We start from the raw sequence: 17,094 nt of genomic DNA, 5'->3' as shown, positions 1-17,094 counted from the left end.
CAGCTTTTGGAGCACATGGTGAGGAAAGTGAGCTAGGCAGTAAAGCAATCACTGACACATATGGGCTATATGACAATAACATGAAACAACTTTCAGCTTCCAGCAACATTTTTCAAATACAATGTAACTTCAAAGAAATAAATCAGAGAAGAATGCATGTGATTCTGTGTTATATTGAGTTGAAAAGCATTGGTGGTAAATTTGTAAGGTAGTAGGAATACAATGGCCATAAAATCATTGTCAAATCTCAGGATGGGAGGCAAGACAGAGACACCCCATGTGCTTCATGTGGGGCCTGTTTAGGGGAGCAGAATGATCTTTCTTGATCTGACCGCTGGTGTGCATTTTATAATAATTTGCTAAATCATACAGACATGTTTAATAATGGTATTAACGTAGTTCCACCGGCTTCCTGCTGTTTGCCTAGAATGTCTTTCTCCTTTCCCTATTTTCAGCTATCTGATGGCTGTGTGTTATATCCTTTTCTAGAGAGCTCAGGAAATTGACCGAGGTGGTGACATGAGCTGAGTGTTGAAGAAAGAGTATTTTCTAAGAAAACGACTTCCTTTTTCTGAGATGTTATGGAGCCTATGAAAGTTAAATAACTTGTATGGATCAATAAGATAGAATCCAGAGAGATGGAACATTAGCGTAAACTCACAGAAGCTGTCCTGGCCTGTTCCTTGATAGTTCTGGTGCCCTCTGATATTTTCCCTATTACCTATTAACAAGTTGTGCTTCATAGCATTAGCTGCAGTTCAAACGGGAAAAAGGTGCTCATACACAAAATTACAAATAACTTGTATCCTTAAAAGTTATAGTTGAACATGCAATAAAGGTTCAGGCTACTTTATTCACTTTTGTATTTAGGATTTTAGCCATAGAATAAGAAATACACAAATGCTGTCAAATGGAACTAGTAATTGTGGAGTGCTCCCTTTCCCACTTACTTCATCATTCTTTCCTTAGTAAGTAACATTATATGGGACAAAAATTGGAGCTGCCTTGCTTTCTACCTATGGAAAGTATAATGCGCACAGTGTTACAAGACCTTTCATTGTCTTTAGAAGTGGTTCCATTCTTTAGATGCATAGTTCTGCTGAAGAGGATATATTCTTTTCCCACCTCGCTGAACCACATTTTACTCACTCTGATTCTGATTTGGCCTAAGGTTTCCCAGGTTTTTAGGGTATTTTGGAGCACTCTATTTAAATATGTTCTTTGGCTTAAAAGTGTCAAAAATCTGTAGCCAATTTGAACTATATAGTAATTACTTCCTTATGAAAACTAGAACTGTAGGAACTAAACCAGCTTCAGTTGCAGCTGCACCCTGGGAATCAGATAGTATCTTCAAAGCTCTCTCTTGTTGTCCTATTTGTCAGGATTTCTTTCTATAGGCAGACACTCTCCGTGATGTATCAGTATGGCCTCCCTCAGTCCATGCACATATTCTCCTGGACGCCCTGTTAGTTCCAGTGAAAAACCTTAGAAAACTCTCTGACTGGCTCTCAGGATCATTGGACCACACAGGGAGGGGCAGCCATTGGTCATTTTCTCTACTCCTCTGTGTGTGGGAAGGTGTGATGATTTCAATGATCAGGAGTCAGGTTATTTTTTAAAAGCAAAGGAGGGTTTGTGTCCATTGTATTCCACAGTGTCTGGTTCACAATGGAAGCTCACTATGTGAGGAAGCTCACTGTTTTCTCATCCTTATAAGGTAGCAACTCAATTAACTGTACCAGACACCTAGGCAGATGCTACCTCACTTATCACCTCCATCTATATAATGTGAATCCCTCCCTTTCTGACAGGTGGCGACCTGAGAAGATTGTCACGATTGTGGCACTGGGACAATAACTAAACAATGCTCGCATCAACAACAGCAGCCACTGGATTTTCTGACAAAGCAGGAATAATTTGTCAGGTGCAGGCAGTCTTGTCTTCTTGGTATAGGGAAGTTCTTACATTTAGCAGTAAATATTGGGAGGAGACCATGTCAACAGTCTTAGAAGAAGTGGCTGAGCTATCTTACTTGATGTATGGTACTCCAAATCAGAACAGAAACTCCTTCCTTGCCTCAAGTACTTGTGGGGATTCTTGGCAACATGTATGGACTGACAGCAGCTTACCTAAGTCTGCTTTCCATTGACTTTTCTCCCTGAAGTTGCTTCTACTAAGAGATCGAAAATGACTAAAGGCAACAAATAAAACTTGTGGCCTGGAGATAGCTGTGCAGTTGTTTGGCAAAGGTTAGGCACACTAAGTGAGTAGCAAAAGGAAAACAACTGAAGAATCTACAGATCAAAAAGATTTAAATGCATTAGTTACAGTTTGTACCCTGATACTTCCTGGTAGAGCAATTACTGTGCAGGGGTGCATGCCATAGGGATATTTTGTTTATGACAAATAAGGGAAATGTCACCATGCCCTGCTTGGACTAATGCCCAATATGCATTCTCTGTATTTAACAGATTCTCAGTGGGCATGGCAGGGTTGAGATGTCTCAGCCATCATGTGCAAGGGAAGCATCACCTAGAGGTTTGGAACAAAACTGAGAGCAGGCTCATTTGAAATCAACAGGGTACAGGGGAAGCAGAGCAGCATCGCTCCCAGCAGCGCACTACTCATTACATGACCCACATTTAAACGGCAGCATGCTGCTGAAGTCAGGCCATAAAGAGCTGCCTGCAGGAATCCGGAACAGGAGGCGGAGGGAAGGGAAAAAAGATGAATGCACAGTGTCTGGAGTCAACTAAATTCACCTTCTCTTAATGCTCATGGCTGTAGGGCAGAGTAAGAATGCAAAACAAAGGTATGTGACCTTCGCAGGTCCTCCTTGGGGCTGATTCCATCCCTGAGGACATCTGATGTACCCTGGGTTCTTGTGGCATTTGCCACACAAGGGATGCCAACACAAAGACAGCCATGCAGGCAGAATGAGGAAAAATGAGCCAGGGAGCAGGCTCTCTGCCGTTCAGGAGTCATCCTTGTCTTGAACTGAATCAAATCATTTAATTATCTACTTGGAGAGACTCTCATCTTGGAAAATCTCCTTGGTTCCTTCACGGCATGGTCCTGAAATTTAATTATGCATCATAATATCTGCGAGGTTTTTAAAATGTATGGATTTATAGGACTGGCCTCAAGTTTCTGCCTGAGTGAGTCTGGCATAGGAGCCAGGCATGGGAATTTCCATCATGTCCACAGAAGATGCTGATGCTTCTGGTCGGAGCAGTAAAGTTTGCACGCCATCCCTTTACAGCATGCTGGGGAGTGTTTATAGGCAACTTCAACTCAGTAGAGATTTTTTTTCCTGTTCTTTTTTTGTTTATTTTTGTCTCAGCTTCCTAAAGTATGGATTTCATGAAAAGGTTAATAGGAAAAATAAGTAGAAAATAAATTTATTAATGTGTAATAATTCCTTGGAGTAGGACACATGGCAGCTTTGCCTGTCATATATTTTTCTTTCCAGTCTCATTTGTCCGTGGAGAATATGGACTTAGACATCCCACTTGTGTCCTCTCTCTGTTGTAATAGTCTCCTTTTCCTCCCAACTCAGAATGCAGTACCAGGTTATAAAAACCTTTGGTTGTTATGTCAAGCCCCAACACTCCCCTGTGGTGCTGTAGGCTTCTATGCCACCAGGGCAGCAAGCAAAATTCAAAGTGAGTGACTGGCAAAGATTATACATGTCTCCCGAGACTCTGATGCCTTTTTTGCACAACCAGCTTAATTAAGAATCCTTGGCAATATATTAACCACAAGCTTATGGATCTCAATATGCCAATCAAACATAATGAGATAAATGCAAATGTCAAAGCACAGACTCTTTGCCTAGGAATATCAAAGGCTTAAATCTGTATCCTCAGTCAGTTGTCAGAAAGCACTGGGAATAGCTGGGTCTGGGGAGGACAGGTCTTCCCACTGCAATTTTTGCAATTTAAAAATTTGTGGCATGACCTCTCGGACTGAGTTATCCCATATCCGGGAGGGTGTATCCAGGTAGGATATGAAAATAATGATAAAAGTCTTTGGTTTACAACTAATAATAATAATAGTAATGATAATAATCACCCAAGACACTGACCTTCTAGAGAAAAGGACAGAAGGCAGGAGTCAAAATCAGAGTCTGTATCCTGGATCTGTCCCTACAAGACAGGTCAAGTGACCAGCAAATGACATCATTCTGAATATCTAGGGAAGTAAGAAGGAGAGTAGATATTTCATAATAAGGCATAGCAGAAAAGAAAGCAATTGACTTAATTATAAGTTTATCTTTATAACGAGTAAGTTAAAAAGCGTCAAATTGGAAAACTCATCAACTTGGTGCATCGCAGCTAGATTTCTTTTTTTTTCCTCTACTTCTCTTTTCCTCTCTTCTCCTCTTCCCCTCCTCCTCCTGTTACTCTCTTCCCCCCCTTCCTACTCCCTTTTTTTTTTTACCTCCTTCTTTCTCTCCCTTTCTGTCTCTGTTTATCTATCTCTCCATTGACTCCAGAGTCTTCACACTTAGCCACATCTCCAAGCCCTTTTTTATGTTTTTCTTTTGAAACAGGGTTTCGCTAAGTCACTGAGTTGCCCAGGCTAGACTTGAACTTGCCATGTTCCTGCCTTGGTCTCCCAGAGTGCTGGATCACAGGTGTGATCAGCACTCCCAGTTTTAGGGCCAGATTTCATAAATTTATAGCACTTGAACAACTTTTGACTTGAAGCTGGTTAATAAATGATTAACTTGAAATATTTTCTGTTGTTCGAAGGGCTTGACCCTACTGGGTATGGTGTTGTTTCCCATTTCTATTCAAGACCCGAGTGAAAGTAGTCAAATTTGAGGGGCACAAATTTGGAAAAGATAGCTTCTTCTATGAATAAATTAAGGGCCAAATATATTTTTTCTTTTTAATTTGACAGAAAAATGACCCTAATAAGCCACACACTAGTAGAAATAAATGTAAGGCTCTCCATTAAGAGAGAGAGAAAAAAAAAAAAAAAGATCCCGGACTTAGGATAGGTGACTTGTAAACCATGCACATGGTTAAGACATGGTTATAATCAAAGCATTGATGTGGGTTAGTGTCTAGTTAAGATGACCCTTGTTATTTTTAAAGGGTTATACTGTACAGAATGAGAGGAACAATAATGTTATAAGCTGGCTAGACGATATTTAAAGTATCATTCTCAATTCTGGACTCCTCTGAGTACAGAGAAAAGCAGCCAAGTGGGGGAAGGGAAGATTTCACATGAGGTGGGATCTTTTCAAATTCTTTGTTTAAAAAAAAAGCTCTGGAAAATATAATTAGAATTTTAAGTGAGGCAAGTATTAAAGAAAAAAATGCTTCCTTTTAAGACATAGTCATCACTATAGTACACATACGCATACCTTGTTTACAGAGGCAAATAGTAGTGCAAAGCTTAGGGGAAGAACAAAAAGGGAAAAGAAAAAAATGTGAGAGAATGAAAAGATGAAAATAAAGTGTTTGTAGATGGGGAGGGGAGGAGGGGGTGAAGGGAGGGCAGAGGTAAGGGGAAAAAAATGAGAATCAAGACTTGCCATGTAAAGGTACATGATCCCAACAATGAATGTAACTGTACTGTATCCCTAAATGTACCAATAAACTCAATAAAAAAAAAAAACAAAAAAAAAAACCTACAGTTATCTTCTGTGTCCCCACCGTAATCCCTGCTCAGAAAGAGCAGTTGCTGCAGATCACTTTCACTCATCCTTTCCATATTTTCCTTGATGTCCTATCATGAATAGTCTACTCTTAAAAAATTAAATTTTATGGGCTGGAGATTGAGCTCAGTGGTTCCGTCTCCTGCCTCACGAGCGCAAGGACCAAAGTTCGATCCCTGGTACCAAATAACAAAACAAAATGAAAAACAAACAAACAAATCTTATAACTCCTAGAGAACATGGCCATTTGGTTTTTTTATGCCTTTTTTTCCTTTCAATTTATGTAATTATTTATAAAGTCAATATTTTGGATGTACTTTCTATAAAATGATTATGGCTGAACCACATAAAGTATTATGATTATAGCATCTGTCTGATACAATGCTTTGTCTTTCCCAGTATTGAAAGATCTGTTTAGTAACCTTGTTTTAATAATCTAATAATCGTCCATTTTCATTTTTTCCTATAAGTACTTTTTGTTAATTTATCCTCAAACTCCTTATTAAAGCTGGAAGACTTCAGTCAGTACAGTAAAACAACACTGGTCAATCCCTCAATGCCACCTCTTTTGGCAAAATTCTCTGTGAAGTCCTCAGCTTGCTGGCTCTGCCTTGCAATTCCACACACCTCTTTCGCGAATCTACACAGCACCCACTTCTTGTTCTAAGTTCCTATTTTGATGAAACAAAACCAGTAACTAATTCAGAGAGGATGTATGAGAAATAAAATTTCCAAAACCTTACCACCTGTTAGCTTTCTATTGCTGCGAGGAAGTATCTGAAATAATTTTAAGAGAAGAAAGATTTATGTTGACCTTTCAGAGCTGCGAGTCCTTGGTCACTTGGCTCAGTTGTCTTTGGACCTGTGGCAAAGGAACACATCATGGTAGGGAGCATGTGGTGAAGCACAGCAGTTTATCCCACAGCAGCAGGAGACAGAAAGAGCTTTGCCTATAATGCCACATTTGTTTGTTTTCCTTTTGGGAAATTTTCAGCAACTTCTCTCTTTTCTTGCTAGCTCAAAATTTCTCATTGATTTGCATTTGTGTGTAACTTCTTTATTCATTTTGCAGTGTGCTCTGCAAGTAAGCTCTTGGAGTTTCTTTTTTTCCCCTGTTAAGTTTATCGGTACATTTAAAGTAAACAATACAGTTACAGTCATCACTGGGACCTTGTACCTTTACATGGCAGATCTTGGTTCTCATTTTTCCCCTTACCCCTGCCCTCCCTTTAACCTCTTTACCCTTCCCTATTTACAAAGACATTGTTTTCATTTCTTCCTTTTTTCACATTTTTTCTTTTCCCTTATTGAGTTCTTATATTTTATTAGTTTTTAAAAACAAATTTATAGTGGATCAGTTTGTAATAGCTAAAACTTGGAAACAGCCAATTGCTCATCAACTGGAGACTGGATAAAGAAGATGTGGTTTTTCTATGAAATGGAATACTACTCACCCATAAAGAATGAGAAACTACAGACATATAGCTAAATGGATGCATGTTGAGGTCATACTTTTAAGTGAAATAAATAGGACACACGTGTAAATACTAAATTATTTCTCTGGTGTGAAAAACTAAAAGTGTAAATAAGGTTCAAATTGTATAACTGATAATGTGATTTAGGAAGAAAAGGGCTAAAGGAGTAGGGGAAGTAGAAAGGGTAGGGTAAAGGAAAGAAGGGAAAACAAAAACTATGAGAAAAGGAAAAAATGGAAACAAAATCTTTGTAAATAGGGAAGTGTGGAGGGGATGAAGGGAGGGCAGGGGAATGGGGGAAAAATGAGAACCAAGACCTGTCATGTAAAGGTGCAAGATCCCAATGATGAATGTAACTATATTGTATACCTAAAAAGTACCAATAAACTTAATGAGAAAAAAATAAAACAAATTTTGTCCCTCTATTTTTAAATTCCCTTTCTAGAACTCTTATTAGCCAAATAATGTACCTCCTGAATCTTCTAATTTTCTAATGTTGGCTTTCATATTCTACAACTCTTTGTATTTCATTCTATATTCTTCAGAGTTCTACAATTTTATCTTTGGATCATTCTATCCAAACTTTTATTTTCATTACTTTATTTTGATTTCCCAAGCACTCGTCCTTGCTGTCTGAAAGTTATATTCTTATAAGCATCCCATCTTAAATTTTATTAATGTACTATTTTATCTCTCTAATTAATATTTATATCTTCTGCATTTTCTGTCTCGATTCAATTTCCTTTTATACCCCAGATATTGATTTGAATTCTGCAGCAAGTTTACTATATATCTCCTTGCTATCAACACTGAGGAGGGAGAGCATGAAATTGAATGGAAATACAACTATAATGATGTCTTCACGCAGTCACGTGTGTATCAGTCCATTTTTGTTCACTTATAACAAAATACCACAGAGCGGATATTTCATAAAGGCCAGAGATATCTTAAGGTTCTGGAGGCCCAGTAATCCAAGATCCAAGGACTGCATCTGGCAAAGTCTGTTTTATTGCAGTATAACAGGGCAGGAGGCATCAGACAGTGAGAAAGAATAAGATAAATCAAGAAGGTTGAACTTGCTTTTATTACAAACTCATTCTGGCAATAACCTCAATCCATCTATGAAAACTCTGCCCTTTTAATCTAATTATCTCTTAAAGGTCCTATGTCACAACACTGTCACACTGGGGATTAAATTTCTTGCACATGAAACTTTGAGATTTACATTCAAACCTTTGTAACATAAAAAAAGCTCTAGGGCTGGGATAAGGCTTCTCAGAGATATAACGGATTGAATATAGTGGGCTGGCCTTACCCTGTATCTACACATTAGATTTAGACTATCCCCAGGGATTGGGTCAGCAACCTAAGGCAAGGCAGCTTTCTTTATCTGAAGGCAACTCTGTCAGAGTATAGTTTATAAGGTACTAACACTTCCAGCAGTTGGGAAAACCACCTCAGTCCTGAAGGCGACACACTGTAGCATCCACAGCAAGAAGGTGAGGAATTGCTGTTATATGGGTAAAGTCAGGCAAATAGTAGATTCAGGATCATTTCTGGGCAGAGATTGCTTAGGAAGAAGCTCAACTGTCAGGATCACAGGTACTCATCTTGCTCTGGTAAGTCTCCACAGACAAAACTGAGAGTGAAGTTGGATGCTGGCCAGGGTGCTGGAAGGACAGTACAGGCAGCACAGTGAGTTTTCCTGTTACTGGCACCAAAAACCTAACACTCAGAACTTGAAGGAGATGTTTAATTCAGCTCAGAATTTCCGGGTAGTCATTCCATGACCAGCTAACTCCAAGGCAGGGACGTCATGGTGGAAGAGCACTGCTGAGCAAAGTGGCTCAGTTCAGGGAGGCCAGGAAGCAGAGCGGGGGTGCAGCACCAGAGACAAAGGGGCAAGGACCGGATACAGACACCAAGGTCACACCTCCATGGCCCACGCAGATACACTCAGAAGTGTGCCTTACTAATCCCTTAAGCAGCTTCTAAGCCAATCAAATTGACAGTTAAGCTTAATTGTCACAGGCTGCTCAGTGTCCAACATGCAGACTTATACTTAATCGCCTTGTTTGCAGAAGTACTTCCTTTCCTGCTTCTACTTTCCATTGTGCCTGGTGTACAGTGTTGATAATCCGTGGTTCAGCATCTCCATAAACTAAACCAAAATACTTTTGCCTGGAGGAAAGGAGGGATTCCATGCTTTTTGGAAAGAAGGTGGGTACCTGGGTGAGTGACTCTTCTTATATAACCTCTCAATACACACTTTTTTGTCCACCCCAGTCACAACTGATTTCAACCTCACCTAAGGATTGTGTGTCTGGCCCCTTATAGAATACATTAATGAGTTCTCTATCCTGAAAAATCAACTTCCAAAATTTTCTTGACATTCTTTGAGATACTGAGATCCTTTAAATAGATCTTTACTTGTTTCCCTTGGATTTTGGAGATGAGATGGGGAGATAAATGGATTGTTCAATCTTCCATGTTTGACTTTAAGTTCTAGTAATTACTTTCTAAAGTCAGAATGTGCCGTTACCAGAAGTGATAGATTCTCAGTCATTGGACGTGATCAAGCAGAGAATGGAAATCACTCAAGAGGAATGTTGATAGGATTTTTGTCTCAGATGGGAATTAGGGGGTAGTTTCATCCACTCCTGGGCATCTATGATTCCATATGGTAGGAGAAAGTAGGAATCTCCTAGAACAATGTCTTCATTTTATAGATAGGTGTAATTCTTGAGATCCTTTTTTATTTAGCTCCTATCTACCACTCTAGTTTCATTTTCTATTTTTCAAATCACTCTTCAATTCAGTTACACTAAATTTCTGGCAGTTTCTCACGTGGGTCATGGTACTGCATTCCTCAATTGCTTAATCCATGCTGCTCACACCTATAGAGTGCTCTTTACCCTTACTGTGTACCCTCAGTTGTATTGTTTTCTTTGATAATTTCTCCGCCAGACACTAAATCCTTGATCATGGGGAATGTCATATGCATTTTGGGGACTAGAATAATAATTAATGAATGGTAAGTGTTCACAAAATAGTGGAAGAATCGTACATGAATGCAGGAATGGTAAATGGATAAGGAAACTAAGTTTAAAAAAGTTCAAGTGACTCCACCAACGAATGTTATATAGTTGATCAGTGTCAAAGTTAGTTGAAAATATAAGGAGGGTTTTTCATTTCCATCAAAACGTTCTTTCTCAAAGTTTCACCTCTTTGGAAACTCTTGGGTTGTCTCATGCTTACTCAATTCAGCCTTTTCCATGACTATTACTGGCCTCCCAGTTTTGTCATTCTAGCTCTCCTCCTCTTTGGAGAAGTCCCTTGCATGAAGCTGTTGCTTTCAAAGCTTCTCTGTCCTTTGTTACTTCACTGATTTAGGGATTAGTATGAGGATCCTAGAGTCCATGACAAGGTGACTTTCTTCTGGCTTTGAGTCACATATCATATTGATTACAAAATGATTTTTTGAACCCTTTCCTTATAGTTTTAAAGTATTACTGTTCATCTTCCTTTCATCCCAGGACTCAGACACAAGTCATAATAGAGATGGTCTCAAAGTAAACTCTAGTGACAGAGACTCAAACTTTTATTTTACAGAACGAGCCTTTGTGATTAGGCAAATTTTTCTGTGAACACTCTTTTAAAGAAGAATTATTTCTGGAAAAAATATTCAATTCCTTACACAAATAAACTCAAGCTGAGCCTCCTCTTCCAGTTTGCTAGAAATACCCAGGCATGTCTCTATCCCAGCAGTGAACATAATTTAGGCTCAAGATGAGATCCTGTCTATCGAAGGGGAAATGAATTACATATTCTGGTGGAATATAAGTATTCACAAATGGATATGCAAGACAGAGTGATCAGTGGCCTTAGAATAAGCAAACACTCTAATGATCTCTTCTGGGCTATTCATACTTTGGTAGTCAAATTTACATCCACTTCCCCTCCCGCACCCCCTAAGTTGATTTTAATGAGTCGGCCAAGCATTCTCATCATTGCTATTTCATTTTAGACAATGTGATGTGAAAAGCTAATGCTTTGCCTTGTGCCAATCAGTACTCTAAGAGCTTTACATGCATTAACATTTTAATCCTCATAATAAAGCCACATGAGGAAGATAGTTTTATCCCCATTTTATATATGATGAAACTGGGTCACAGAAAAATGAAGTAAGATCACACAGGTGGTAAGTGGCAGCAGAGTCAGAATCTGATCTAGATGCTAATCTGGTTCTAGATTCTGGGCTCTCGAATGCTGTGAGGCCTCTACCTTACTCATGTAAAACAATACCCTTCAAGAAAACTTTACACAGTCCTCCATGTGTGACACAGAGAAAGCAATAGAATAATCATTATCTGTAATAAATAAGCATTGTTTTCTAGCCATTACACCCACATTATTTGATTAAAGCCATAGCCTCACTGCATTTTTGCTCTTTGCTGATGAACATATTATGATACAGAGAAAGCCAGTAACTTGTCCTATTTTGCACAGCCAGTGAAAACAGGATTCCAGCTTATTTTTTTGGAATCCAAGTATCATATAGGCATTACCTCTCAAGACTAGTTTCCTTGGAACCTAGGGGAAAACTTGTGCTTTTTTGTCTTAACATTTGCAATTCGCAACAGTAGCAAATGGCTCACATTCCAGGACAGGCAGCACTGTTAAGCATGGAAACATTAACACTGGCTTCTCTGCAGACTCTAGACTAGCTCACCATTTAGTACTAAAATTTATGACCTTATTGTGTCTCAGTATTTATATAAATACATAATTTGAAATTAAAAATTATATGTTGCATGGGACTTTGACGATTTAAACATTAATGAGTGTCCATGGAAAATCCTCTTGAACTAGGAAAATCAACAAAATTTCATTTTCTTCCATGTTGCCTGAGCCCATAGGATTGATTCCTTCACAGTATATACAGAAACACACGCGAATATGCATACACATACATACACACACACCAACACACCAACCTCTGCTTATATATTCTTGCTCTTTTCCAGTTGCATTTTTCAAATGGCTAGATGTATGGAAGACTGAATTCCTTGTGGTTATTATTGTTGCTATTTAAATAGTTGCTCTGGATAGTCACCACAAGATCTCAATATTTTGATTTTGAAAAAGAGAATCAGTGATTGGTATTAACACCACAAAGTAACACGATATATTAGAAGCCATCATGAAGGTACATTTACTCAAAAGGGGGAAAGTGTGTATTTTAAATTTATGAGAGTAAAAATGTTGACTAGACTTTGAGATAAAATTACATGATTCCACAAGATGTCACTATTTCCCTTTTAGTGGAAATGATGTGCTATCAAATTGTTTCCAAGACATTTTCAATAAATAGAAATGAAGTAAATAATTCCCTTTAAGAAGAGTGAGTCAACTGGCTTAACATATTGTCTACAAAGAAACACATTTTGATATTCAACCCAGACCTGAATTTGATCCTGGTGCAATATAACCTTCTTAGCTAGGGTCTGACGTTCATGGTATGATACGTGTTTTAAAGCGAGAGTCAAGTGCAGTTCAATGATCTGTGTAGCTCTAAAGAAAGATGTGAGTAAAAGTAATTTTCCTGTTGAAAAGTAAGGGTTTCAATTATAATCTACAAAGCCTCAGAGCCACCTTATTATGTGTATATCCATTCTTGGAGTCATTGAACCTTCTCAACTTTATTGACCCAAGTATAGAAGATTAAGTTGTACTACTACCAGCAAATGGATTGAGAGAAATAAAGTCATATACAGAGAGCTCAATTTTATTTTACATAAAGTATAAGGGCCAGTTTTATCTCAAACTATTTTTATTCACATATTGTGGCCTCTTCTCCTGCCTTAGTTCAGCCAGATAGAAAGATACCATAGATTGGGTAACATAGACAACAGAAATTTATTTTGGATAGTGGAAAATCCTAGATGAGGGTGCTGATAAATCTGATGTCATGTGAGGGCTGTCTTCTTAGTTTTCAGTTGGTCATCTTCTCATTGTCCTCACATAATGGGGGAGGGATCATGTTTCTCTTTTAAAAAGTCAGTAATCCTATCTGTGAGGACTCAACCCTCAAGATCCTACTCCCTCCAAAGTCCCATTTTAAAATGTTCTACTCAGGAGGTAGGATTTCATATATGAACTTTGGAGGACGTAAGCCTTCAGTCTATAGCAGTGTCTAAAATACCTTAGTCAGAAGTCCTTGAAGACAGTTAAACAGCATGGTGAGATAGCATAGAACAGAACATTTGGAATGGCTTCACATTTTTCAGAATCCATTGTTCTTTCTACAAGTCATATTGGCAGGCTTCTACTTGTTAATAGAAAAAGTAGTTTGGTGACCCTTTATGAATAGATAATATAGATTAATTCATTCAGAAAAATATTTGTTGAGCTTTGCGCTGTATTTTTATTGTCTTGATAGACGTGAAGACATGAAAATGTGAAAGAAAAGATGCCAGCCCTCAAGGAACCTCTAGCCTAAAGAGAAAAAAAGATGAGCAAAGAAGTGTAACCCACCACTAGGGCAAAGGCAGATGCGCTCCCAGGATGGAGGCGTGAGAGTCTGGAAGACTAGGAGACGCCATGAGCTCTGCAGTCCATGCTTAGGAGGCTCTGTGTACCCACTGAATCAGCAGAGCTCACCATGAGACACTCCAGCTAGGCTGCATTCTAAACATATGAATGGGTACAGCGTAAAACTTATACTATACAGTTCCAGATCTAAGAGTTGTATTCAAAATGATGCTTTCAATAGAGAAACAGATTGTAAGAAAAGAGAGTATGTTGAGGCTTATTATCTTTTTGTAGATACCTACTAGGTCTTAACATAACACGGAGTGCAGATAGTGGGCATCTCGCTGCACATTGATCCTCACTACATAACTGCATTGATTGATCAGCATTATAAACAAAAGAAATGGCCAGTTTCCTTCCCAGAAGAATATTGTTAAGTTATTAGATAAAAGAGGAGAAATTTTACTTTAACTTGCCATTGCTGATAAATACAGATTAGTGTTATAAAGCAATAAGGGGAAAAAAAAGAACAAGAGGAAACCAAGTACCAAACTATTTACCTATTTATGTAAGTTATGGGAGATGCACTGAATGAAACAGTATGCTATTAAAATGATTTTGCAGAAGACTAGCTAATGGTAAGTAAATATATGCAAGTGTGTTGTCAATGAAATGTTTATAAAGCTGGCTATGATGTGATTCAAATTATTTAAAAACCATGTAAAGTTTTGATAATCTTATTTCTTTAAATTCATAAAAGTAATGTATAATCTATTTGTAATATGAAAATAAAAGTAGCAAAAGTTATGTGTTCCCTTGTTCTTTTGCAGGAAGAGTTGTCCTTTAATCTGATTTATTTTTCATTCTGTTATTTCCAAAGGAAGAACTCTAACTGAGAGCCTTTGTATAGAGATACCTAGCAGATATTAATTATTAATTTAGTGATACTGTCAGTACATTCCTAAAGAGCAAACCAATGACTGAAGCCTGAAGTTACAGAACCCTCGTGCACTCAAATTTTCTGGGCATAGTATGGAGATTGCTTTACAGATAAATAAATGCATGTGTTATTTTTCATTTTAGCGTTTGTCGTCTGACCTCCAACCCAGGGAAATCCACTGCCCATTTGTGCCTCTCAGAAGTGTTTCTAGTGTCCCGTAAACCCTAAATCGCTGCTTCCAAGCCTTCTTGTTTCTAGGCCTCAGCTTCTTAAAGTCGTACTCCCAGGGACAGAGACCTCAAGACTGTGTCTCCTTCTGGAGGCTGAGGCAGCTCTGTGCTTTGTCCACAGTGGCGGCTGACTTGCTTCTCTCATTCGTTTTCTTTAATCTCACTTCTCCTCGTGGGTATGGAATGGTAGCAGAGCATAAAGGCAGGAAAATTTGTGACATACTTAGTATGAAAAGCACAATGAAATATCTCTGTGAAATCCACGCATATTCTTACATCAGTGAAGTAAGGAAGAGCTCATTTGATGCAATAAGGGTGTGGATCAAAAATGTCCTTAATTAGGGCCGGGGATTTAGCTCAGTGGTTCTGCCAGCTACCTCGCAAGTGCAAGGTCATGTGTTCGATCCCCGGTATTAAAAAAAAAAAAAGTCCTAAATTAATCCTTGATTTGTTTCCTGGTTTTCACTGTTCAAATTTTAGAGGGAAGTTATCCTTCCTTGTCTTTGAATGATTTCTATATTTATTTATCTATTTACTTTGGTACCAGGGATCAAACTCGGGACCTTGTGCTTGGGAGGCAGGCAGCAGAACCACTGAGCTAAATCCCCGGACCCTTGAATGATTTTTAATCATCTTCCTTGGGTGAACAAAGCTCATTTAGGGTCTCACTTTACTGAACCAGCTCCCTTGATGCGCGCTGCCGCTGTGCAAAAGCCGTCTACATCTTGTCACTGCTCTGGGGCACATTTGCCCCATGTACTTACATCTCCTGGAGTCACAGCCTCTACACCCGGTTTACCCATTGCTCTGTAAAATCAGTGGTTTTCATACGAGAAAGCAGCTATGAAGGCTTCTGGTGTGACTTCGGACTTCCCAGTCTGTAACTAATCTCCATCATGTTTGAACTCTGCAGATTATCTTTACTCAGTGATCACATTTGCCTTCCACCATTTTCCTTGATTTGTAGATTTATTCATAGTTTTTTTGCTCCATATTCTTATTTTTTGAATATTATAACACCCATTCTCCCTTTATTTAGACATGGGTTCAGAGAACTCTTTCACACTGAATATTTCAGGTTTGGAACGTTCATTCCTCCAGCAAAGATTTTCTGTAGTGGTGCCCTCTTTTTTATTAGAGCCTTCAGTCTAGACACATATAACTTTTTATCACTTTCCAGAATGTGAGTCTTCCGATTTGTTTCCAAGCTGTCTCCTCAGCTTGAGATGTTTCCCTACTGGTCAATTGGCCTAACCTTACTAAGCTTTAATTCCCTTGTGACAGGTGTCTCTCCCCGTTCTTTCATTGCAAATCCCTCCCAAGTACACAGTATTGGCTTGGAAACTGGCAGAAATGCTTTACTGGCTCTGGGCCAGTTTGGCTTACCTTTATAGGGATGGGGGTCTCCTTCTCCTGTGGCTAAATCCAGCAGAAGTGACTCCTCAAGGCTGAAGAGGGAGAATATCTGCTAACACCCTTCCTCCTCCACTCTGTGTGACCCACAACAGAAACGGTGATCACAAAAGATATTTTTAAGTAGCTGTTATGGCTTTGATCTGGAGTGTTTCTCCTGTTTGGACAGTGATTGGATCATAGTGATTCACATACTGAATGTACTAAATGTGCTGTTAGGATATGGGGTCCTTTGGGGTAAGACCTGGAAGCTTGTATCTCCTTCCTCCAATCCACCCTTTTCTCTCTGCTCCTTGGCTTTCATCATGTAAGCAAGGACCCTTCCCTGTGCCATTTCTGTTTTTGAGCCTGTCGATCAGGGACTGAAACTTCTGAAATTGTGAGCCAAAGTAAGCCTCTCATTCTTTAATTTGTGGTGTATGTTATTTTTCCCCGAAAAGAAAGTAACTAAGACAGTGGCCTAATCAGAAAAGAAAGACATAGTAGATTGTCTCTTAGTTCTGCTAATGGTTTCTTTTGAAGTACAGAAGCTTTTTAGTAAGATGAGATCCCAGTTGTTGATTCTTTCTGCTAGTTCCCGTGCTACTGAGGATTTGTTCATAAAGTCTTTTCCTATACCAATGTCTTCCAGAGTTCTGCCTAACTTACTTTCCAGCAAGTTTAATGTTTCTGTTTTAATATTTAGATCTTTAATCCATTTGGATTTTAATTTAGTGCATGGCGAAAGATAAGGGTCTAATTTTAATCTGTGGCAGGTTGATATCCAGTTTTTCCAACACCATTTATTAAAGAGGCTATCTTTCCTCCACTGAGGATGGTGAGCTCCTTTGT

The 17,094-nt window shown here is 38.7% G+C and overlaps 1 protein-coding gene across 1 annotated transcript in view; it reads left to right on the top strand.

The window, feature by feature from the left end:
* Slc26a7 (solute carrier family 26 member 7) overlaps positions 1 to 2,217 on the top strand; it is a 223,662-nt gene extending 221,445 nt beyond the window's left edge. Inside the window, exon 19 of the mRNA XM_010611993.3 lies at positions 1,812 to 2,217. Coding sequence (XP_010610295.1) covers positions 1,812 to 1,823 — 12 coding nt within the window. The 3' untranslated portion in view covers positions 1,824 to 2,217. The remainder of the gene's footprint in view (positions 1 to 1,811) is intronic.
* The last annotated feature ends 14,877 nt before the right edge of the window (positions 2,218 to 17,094 follow it).

Source organism: Fukomys damarensis, unplaced genomic scaffold, assembly GCF_012274545.1.
Source record: "Fukomys damarensis isolate Sample0158 unplaced genomic scaffold, DMR_v1.0_HiC HiC_scaffold_5, whole genome shotgun sequence".
In the NCBI taxonomy this organism is placed as follows: Eukaryota; Metazoa; Chordata; class Mammalia; order Rodentia; family Bathyergidae; genus Fukomys; species Fukomys damarensis.
The sequence above is the reverse complement of the archived record's forward strand: the minus strand, read 5'-3'. Positions and strand labels throughout refer to the sequence as shown.